This window comes from Ptiloglossa arizonensis, chromosome 6, assembly GCF_051014685.1.
Source record: "Ptiloglossa arizonensis isolate GNS036 chromosome 6, iyPtiAriz1_principal, whole genome shotgun sequence".
NCBI classification, from domain to species: domain Eukaryota; kingdom Metazoa; phylum Arthropoda; class Insecta; order Hymenoptera; family Colletidae; genus Ptiloglossa; species Ptiloglossa arizonensis.
This window is the reverse complement of record NC_135053.1, coordinates 18,217,000-18,226,051: the sequence shown is the minus strand read 5'-3', so window position 1 is coordinate 18,226,051 and position 9,052 is coordinate 18,217,000. Positions and strand designations below refer to the sequence as shown.

Genomic DNA, 9,052 nt, shown 5'->3' with positions numbered 1-9,052 from the left:
TCTCTTTTTTTTCTTTGATAAAAATTTGGATAACATTACACGGGAGAAACTGATACCACGGAGAGTAATGAGAAATTGTATATTTTTTTTCGGTTTTAACATTTATACATCTTTGTGTTTGATGTAATATCTTCATCCATCTTTATGATATAAAAAAAAATTTATTATGTTATCTTGAGACCAGCGATGGAATTCTCTAGAAGCTAGATAAAAGGAGGAGGAATAACGATAATTAATTTGTAAGTTTTTGTTTTAATTATCAACGTACGGATTGAATGCACGTTGTTAGAATTTACCTTGAGATCCCATACTACGAGCTGACCGTCTAAACTGCTCGTACTAAATTCGTTGTCGGATACTCTGCGCACGCAATTAATTGTATTTTGGTGTATACTGTCCAAAGCGTTATCATTCGTATCTGTTCTCGCTTGGCGATCCAATGATTGGAATTTACGCATTGCAGATAATCCGGCAGCCTCCTTCTTCTGTGTGTTATCTAACTTTGATACAAAATACAGCTGACCGTTGTCGTCTATGGAATATAGCATGGGCATACAACTATGACCCTAAAAATGTTAATAAAATTAATATTCAGTTTGAAAGGTAGTGAACGTGATTATTAAGAAAATATATGTAAATACTGCAGCAACAATGGAATTGGACCCCATCCAAATGCAACTTAAAAATGGTAAATGTTCTGTATACAATCGTACAACTGCATTTCCTTTGGTAGCATCTGCAATGCATATAGATGAATTGTGTGCCACCCAACAAATTTTATTACCACAAGGACTAAATGTAACAGAATGTATCCAACCCCCTAGGTACAAAAAAAGAAAAATGTTTGGTACGAACAAACATCATCGAAGCTTATAATATGAAAGTAACATTTTCTACCTCCATTGGGAGTATTTTGGAATTCAGCAAGTAACGTTCCTAAAGTATTACTTTCACCCCAAGGACTTGTCCCTGGTGCATCTATATCACTGATAAAAGCACTAAAGACACGAACTTTGTAATCAGTAGATCCAGCAACCAAAACTTTGTTATCTGGATGCCAATCAACTGTGGTTACGGTGGACCTTAATGGACGCTTTATATGCTTACATTGCCACCAATTATTCTCTGAGACAAAATAACATACAGCTATTACTCTACCTCCAGATCCAACTGCAAATTTATTCTCTATAAAGGGAAGAATAAACACTAAATTAAAACAAATCATTTGATAAGATGATTGAATTTATTTAAAATGTACTATACCTAATGGAGACCACTTAACACAAGTTGCTGCTCGATTTATTCTTAAAAGCACCCAACCAAGATTCCACTTTCCATCTTCTTCTTGCGTCCAAACATAAGCATTCTTATCTGCAGAACAGGTTACTATTCTGTTAGTATTTGGTGCCCAATCAATGTCCATGACATGCATATCGTGTTCCTGTAGATTTTGCAGTAATTTCCAACCGCTTGACGTACGCTTGTGAACTTGAATCTCATTATTATTTGGACAGACAGCTACTTCTGTAAAAACACTAAAACTGCTTATTTATTCATGAGAGTAATATATTCAATTGAACGAGAATCAAACCTTTTCTGTCTTTATTCCAAGCATGACAGCTGATAGCATCAACACCTAAGTTATGAACATCTGTCATTTTGTCACTAATTTGCACGAAGAACTCGATGAATTTACATACGATATTGTTCGAATAAACGCACAATACTGAAAATTATCTCTATGAATCACCGCACGTAACTACTCAAAGACGGGTGCGGTCGCGTATTAAAAGTAATTTATTAATTTCAAATGCCGGAGAAACTGATTTGTAGAAAGACTTTCGGAAATTCGTGGACTCTAGTCAGTCGACACGAATTTCCCAAATTTCTGGTAAACGATACGACACACAACACTCTTCCTAAATACTCCGGAATTGACAGTTCATCCGCCGACAGCGGGTTATCAAGGCACCCTTTAAGGTTATGTTGTTTCAGATAGTAATATATTGTAAAACGCTTCCACTTTTTATCGCAGCGTCCTCTATTATAACTCGGTGCCAACTTTCTTCGGGAAGAATATGTTAATTAACGAAAGTGGGTAATAACAAATATTTTTATAATCTATATTTCATTTAAGAAAAATCTCGTAACGGTTATTTTTACTACATTGTATTGAGGATGTAAGGAAATGACTATTGTTCGTTCAACATAAGAAGTGCAGGTAAACAAAACCACGTGACAATGACAGAGCCGTATTGACAAAGGGTTATTTTTCACTAGTTCAGATTAATAGAACTTGTACAAGTTACTATTTATGTATATAAAAAGTAATATTGTTCGTTCCTTTTGGAGATTTTAATTTTTGCAACAATTTTTTAATAAAAGCTCTGCCCGCGGTTCTGTAATAATAATTTAACGCGGGTTCTGTGTTTAGATTTACCGTGCATCAGACTTATAGTACATCCCTGATTAGCTGACGTGTCGACATAGTGAACCAATGGAATTTCCATTTCGTAATAACCTGTTTACATTCACTTACCTTTAAGTTGAACGAATAATAAATGGTTTTTTTGTTTAGTATTTTAATACAGTAGAGAATTTAAACTATACAACTTTAAATTGAAACTAAATATTATCTCTAAAAGATAATCAAAAATTTTAATTTGATATAGTAACGAGAGAGTTTTTGTTCAACATTAATATTTTAGATTATCAGTCCTGAAAATCAAATACAATAACATTTTTAACTACAAAATTGTTATAATTCTTTAATAATTACATTATATGTAATAAATAATTTATTATAATATGAAAAATTAAAGATTAATATTAATCTTAAAAAATAATAGTAATAAACAATTAAATGATTCTACTGACTACTAACCCATGTATATTTTTTAATAGAGCTTTAAATATTAGAGGATAAAAGGGAATCCCCTTAATTGAGAAATCATCTGTTTCCACTAGACATTTAAACAAGGACAGTGGTTCAGTACGACCAGAAAATATCGATAGTTGCCATCCTCGATAATTTTCGATAGTTTAAATGCCGCATTACTTCAAGGGAATCCCAGTATTGTAAACAACTACATTTTTGATTGTTTAATTTTTACTTATTTAGTTTGTAATGGTCTCATAACTAACATGCGGTAGAGCAACACTTATTTACGGTAAGTGTTACAATACTCATTTCAGATTCTTTATTCTAATATGAAAGCACATTTTCTAGGTTTTAGTTACAATTTCTATAAGTTTTCTAATTTCTACAATAAGTGGTGAATTTGTTAAAACACGTTAATAAAAACGTATTTTTATTAAAAAATAATCAACTATTAGATTTATTGAAATAAAATAGTAACAAGTTTTTTTATTTTATAAATTGAGTTATTTGAGCCTTACAAATAAATCACTTTTATATGTGTAATAAAATTTTTGGTTATTTTAAATGTCTCTGGATAAAGTTTTTAAATGTCTTAATTCTGAACGCATAAATATTATTTATAAAATGTAAATTATTTTAAAATTGATGGCAATTAGTTTTTATAAAGCAAATCTTTTTATTTTACAATATATTTGATATTAGGTTGTGCAAACTGTTGAACCACGTGCCATGAGATTGTCATGAAATTAAAGATAAAGAACGCTTATTTGTAGAAAAAAAAATTATAGAAGTACTTCTATGTAAATGCTGCAATTGTGGTTATCCATATGGAACTTTAATGTGTTATATGTTTGACAAAAAAATCATAGATTATAGTCATTTTGATTAGAAATCTATCGAGCAACCTAATTTATAAGTAGAGTATAAGAATTATTTTGTCTACTGTTGAAGTATAATGATTTATCATTCTTTGGCAAATATCATCTCATATAAATTTGAATTGAACTGAAATAATTCAAGTAGTTGCTAAAAAAATAATAAAGTGTATAACAGAGAAAAATCCCAACATCAGAACAGATGTAGCTGGTTTTATACCACATGATATATCTAATGCAACGGATATTCAGGCACATTCTTATGTACTTTTGGTAAGGTAGCAATTATTGGTATGATTATTTAAGATCTACATTTAGTAGATGTGTTAAATATTTTCTGATTTATATTATAGGAATGAGTAAACAAAATAGTAAAATTTGGTATGTAGCATTTCTTTTGCAATTATGATTGAAAAAATTGGTTCTTTTTGGAAGTACGTATCAAACCGAGTGTTGTTGGAACCTTTTGCTTTGCCAAAGTCTAATTGAAAAGTACCTATACGATTATCAATATTTGCTTGTTGTTTATAATATTGTGGTTTATGTAGTGCAGCACTTACATAGGTTGCATTTTCATTTATTTAATTTAATCGATTGCGTTTGGTATCAAATATTTAATATTAATTTCAACATTGAAACATTTTTAAGGTTAATTCCGTTTAATAAATGTTCATGTATGGTCCAATAAATATATTAATATTAGTCCTAATTTTGTCGAGTAAAAATATAAATATTTACTAATGAACGTACAGTGGATTGATTATTTTTCATTCTTTCACCTATCTTTGTTGATTATCTTCTACTATTCTGTCTGTTTACTGGTAGTTCATTCTAATGTCAATAAGTCCATCTCCTCCATGGGTAGCTTTATCTATATTAGGTTGTGGAGTAGGAGTGTTTATTAACGGAGGACGTGTCCCAGGCCCGGAATTTTCGTTGTTAGAATTTTCAGATGCAGGATTTTCACCCTGATTAGGAGTTCCATGTTGATTAAGCCACCATTCGGTTAAAGATGGTTGCCCAATGGTCATCGTCTGTGTTCCATCAATGGTCGCGATAATCATCTGCAAGATAATTTTTCGTGAATGGAAATATTTATCTTCTTTTAAAGTTTACTTTATCTAAAACAGTATTGCATTACTTTTTATCATTGAATCTATCTAAAATGCCGATTACACAACAAATTATTCTATAATATGATAAGTAATACATTATTAATATAAGAAATAAAAAAATTGTATAATTCGTTTAGGTTACTGCACTCTTAGTGATATGTGAATAATCTGCAGTCGGTAATGTGTTTCCTTCTGAAAAATTAGATTCTTGGCATTTACATTGTTTTCTACAGAAACTCTTCGATCGATGTATGTGACATACCATATCGCTTGTTTTTGGATTACGGCAAATCCATTCAGCGTTGCTAAGATCGATAGCACTGTTTTCTTTATACTGATTGTGACTTCCTATCAGAAATCCGGGGAATGGAAACGAGTGTCCAGGTGGTTGGAACGAGTGTCCTGGTGGTTGGAACGAGTGTCCTGGTGGTTGAAACGAGTGTCCTGGTGGTTGAAACGAGTGTCCTGGTGGTTGAGGGGGTCCTCTCCACTGTTTATCGTGAAAGTTTCTCCAGTAAACGTTGCCTTCGACCACCGTCAGTAACAGAATCATAGCGATTACTCCCTTCATATTCTGAGAAACGAGGAGCGCGTTAATCATTTTTATATACACTTGAGTATCTTCGCTTAGAAGATGAATTACAACCCCATCGATTTGCCTTTCGCAGTAACAGATGTGGGTCTTTTTTTACCTACGTTAAAAACACGATAAAATAATAGAATCTTTGTTTCAAATATTTGTGCTAGCAAGATGAAGTTACGGGTCCTTTTGGATCCAGAGCGTGGTTGTTCGAATCACTAGTATTGCGAAAATTAATACGGTCTCGACGTGGAATCACATCGTCGTTAATTAGAAACGACAAATGCGAAGAGAACTTCCAACTTCGCGTATACACGCAACAACAATCAACGTATAATTTACTCGAGCAGTGGTACAATAGACTCATTGCAATGTATAGTGTGACGTGGTAATTCTCAAACATCCGATAACTGGTAGGAGAGAAACGGTGTCACGTGTTTCGAACAATAAGTATTTTAGAAAAAAATACTTGGAATTTTTTTAACCGAAAGCAATTGGAAGAAAATATTTTTCAACCGATTTTGATAAAAGTGATCGAAGATCTTTTTCAACTGATTTTCGAATAATACAGTGATATTGGAAAAGAAATCGTTTTTAACCGATTTTAATATTGGTAATTGAAAGATAATTTTTTTTTTTATTCAATTTCAGTAACATTGATCGAAGGAAAATATTTTTCATCTAATCTTAAGAATAAGATTTTTTTCGACCGATTTAAACAGGTTTCAATGAGCAGTAATTGTAAAAGAATTGTTTTCAACCGATTTTAATAATGGTAATTGAAAGAATCCCCCCAAGACTCGTTCGAGGAACCGCATGCGTTTCAAGGAGCAATCCAGATTCATCGTGTTAAGGAGCAATACGGAATACAATCACGTGGATGGACGCTCGACGATCAAGGCCAGTGACGTAACTCACTTACCGTTGAAGAGACGCAAAGGGTGGGACAAGTTAATGAACAAGATCGAAGATTCGTCGCGGAGTCACTGGAATTCCAACGAAACGTCGGCGCCTTTTATGGCTGACACTTTGTGTATACTTACACACGCGCACGAGCCGGGCCGATTAGCAAATATCATTATTAAACGCTTCTTTGCTTTCTTTACGGAAATCTTTTTTCCTTTAACGGGAATAACCGTGTATCTGTGTGTTCGTTCGAGGTTTACGTTTCTGCGACAATTTGCGGTAGGAAGCTTACAAAACGAAGCTTCCGCGGAGGAAATTAATCTATTCGCGCTTGAGGATGCTAATTTATTATAATTTATAACGGATACCCGTCGGTGGTCGAGCGTTTTAACGCACGAAAGGTCGGCACGGGTCGGCAAACTTTGCAGTCCACTCGGTCAATTTACCCTTAACCTCTGAACTGTAAATGACGAGTTTACTCGTCGCAAATGAATGACAATTTTTTGTCTAACGACGAGTATACTCCTCGTACGAGAAAAGTGATTGCCGTTTGCGTTAAAATTTCTGTGGAAACGTATTTGTAAATTTTAGACATCTTGGAATATTTTAAGACAAACAGAACATCGGAAAATATTTTCTAGGTTATATACCGAGCACATCGACAAAAACTAATTCAACACGATGTTCTGTGTGTTTTAAAAAAAATACATCTACGAGAAACAATCTGGATACTGGTGCTCGACACCCACAAAGTACCTCTATGTACGTATGTGTCGTACCTTGTTTTATGCAATAGTATTCGGAAAGAATAAATTTGTAATACGGGACTTCTTTGGTGTAAAAGAATCAATTGCTTGCGTCAAGAGATACATACATTAGTCGGTGGTTACATTGTACGAGAAGAACGTCACGTGACATCGCACTTGAAATCGCTGGCGAAATAATACCAATTCGTCGAAGGTGATCGAATGTGAAAAAATTGAAATGCCCAGTCTTGAAGTCGACGCGTATACTTTGATCGTTTGTGGTAGTAAATGTTCATTGGTACAGATGTATTAATCATAGGTTATGGGAAATGCGTTGTTCTCTTCTGTGCGATTATTTAATTCCCTCTCTCCATACGTAAATGTTGGGTAATCACTCATGTCGTTGATATTCGAAAGAAGAGGTAACAATACTTTCATTATGGAATCGAGATGGGAGCTCGGGAGCTCCTCCACCAAAGACAGGATTTTGGTTATCATTGTCTCCAGGAATGCGATTTTCGCGGCCCTGATGGCCTCCAGCTTGGCCAACTCTAAGTCAACTATGTTCTTCGCGACACGATTGGCAGTACTCTTGATATCCTCAAAACTCAATGTTCTTTTTTTCAACGTCACGGACTCCTGCAGATCGTTGGTCACTGCGGGCATGTCGTTTAGAAGTTTCTCTGTGGTGGTCAGATCGTTTGTTCGCCTCGTCGTCGGATGGGAAGTTCGTGATGCCACCATTGTAAAGAAGACCTGAAAAAGAAAATGTAATTTGAAGTGGTTTTATAGGTTTTACGATGTTTTCAAAGGTTGTGACCACACTTTGGCACTTTCGAAATAACGTTGTTCGAAATACTATTTTAAACCACGCGTTATCCAATTTTACGATTATCCCATCGCTGAAATACACTTATTTTACTTTATTTCGTTAAAGTACCTTTGATAATAACGATTCTTTTTTTTATAAACATTTCGATTACAAATTTGGACCCTTTTCGGTACGATTGTCTTCATAACTATCAAATACTAATTTCCACGAAAATGTTTTTCTTAAATCAATATGGTTAACAATGTAATACGTACGTGCAGAAGTTATATTAATAGTAAAATTACATTCAGTTAAAATTGAATGAAGTGAAATATCACTATTAATATAAGTTTGCATATCCGTTATATCATCGATCATATTGAATTTTTAATAAAACGCTTGGACGAGAAAATATTTTCAAGCTGAAACTTACCAAGAAGAAAGCTGGCCTCAACGTCCGCATATTTGTAAGTAATTTTGCTTTGAACGAGTAGAACTTGAATAACGCTGAAAGTTTGCCTATTCCCTTATATATTACAGACGTTTGCGATAACGCACTGACTTTCCTGAATTTATCATCCTTTGAGTATTTCTGGAACGCTTCGTTGCTCAAATCACTACATCATTGAATTCCTTGTAAACTTTCACCTTTATCGCGTTGCTTTTCATTTCTCCCATCAGATTGTCTCAAAGTCTAATTACCTAGTAATTAACGTTCTTTTCTGTATTCGATGAAATATAACTTTCAATTTTTCTAACAACAAATATTTATTTAATCAGATAAATAATTTTTTTGCTAGACTTTGCCGAGGATAATTTTGGATTTATATAAATTGTTCAGCTTTGCATTAAAATACACTTGTAATGTACTATTGATTTCTTTGAGCGTTTCGAATGTTTTGTTATTCGAATACTTTTGTAGCGATTGGAATAGATAAAGGGTGTTAGTCAAGTCGGAGAATCTTGTTCATAATTTGTCTTTTTTCAGCCAACACATGCAAAAGGCAACCGACAAGTGTTTCAATTGTTCGAAAACCATGAGATGCATCGACAATAATTTTTCTGTATGTAACACGATAGATTTTCCAATAAAATATTATCGTAAAGGCATTCGACTGCACAGCCTTCTCATTGCCCA

At 33.6% G+C, this 9,052-nt stretch overlaps 3 protein-coding genes across 6 annotated transcripts; all 3 read right to left on the bottom strand.

The window, feature by feature from the left end:
• Nucleotides 1-65: 65 nt before the first annotated feature.
• On the bottom strand, nt 66-2,470 carry Arpc1 (Actin-related protein 2/3 complex, subunit 1A). Its single transcript, XM_076313744.1, has 6 exons — nt 1,592-2,470; nt 1,264-1,524; nt 898-1,185; nt 642-820; nt 297-566; nt 66-203 (listed from the first exon to the last, which is right to left on the bottom strand). The coding sequence occupies exons 1-6, from the start codon at nt 1,656-1,658 to the stop codon at nt 165-167; spliced, it is 1,104 nt and encodes a 367-aa protein (XP_076169859.1). The 5' UTR covers nt 1,659-2,470; the 3' UTR covers nt 66-164.
• A 1,961-nt stretch (nt 2,471-4,431) lies between these two features.
• LOC143147874 (uncharacterized) lies at nt 4,432-6,652 on the bottom strand. 4 transcript variants are annotated; one of them, XM_076313559.1, is made up of 3 exons: nt 6,495-6,652; nt 5,134-5,445; nt 4,432-4,820 (listed from the first exon to the last, which is right to left on the bottom strand). In XM_076313559.1, the coding sequence occupies exons 1-3, from the start codon at nt 6,528-6,530 to the stop codon at nt 4,572-4,574; spliced, it is 597 nt and encodes a 198-aa protein (XP_076169674.1). In that variant the 5' UTR covers nt 6,531-6,652; the 3' UTR covers nt 4,432-4,571. The 4 variants fall into 4 exon arrangements, with proteins under 4 accessions (XP_076169674.1, XP_076169675.1, XP_076169677.1 ...); XM_076313560.1 differs by having other exon boundaries at nt 6,374-6,514; XM_076313562.1 differs by lacking the exon at nt 6,495-6,652 and adding an exon at nt 5,564-5,787.
• Nucleotides 6,653-6,781: 129 nt separating this feature from the next.
• LOC143147876 (uncharacterized) lies at nt 6,782-8,480 on the bottom strand. The gene is made up of 2 exons (XM_076313563.1): nt 8,348-8,480; nt 6,782-7,859 (listed from the first exon to the last, which is right to left on the bottom strand). The coding sequence occupies exons 1-2, from the start codon at nt 8,375-8,377 to the stop codon at nt 7,413-7,415; spliced, it is 477 nt and encodes a 158-aa protein (XP_076169678.1). The 5' UTR covers nt 8,378-8,480; the 3' UTR covers nt 6,782-7,412.
• Nucleotides 8,481-9,052: the final 572 nt, after the last annotated feature.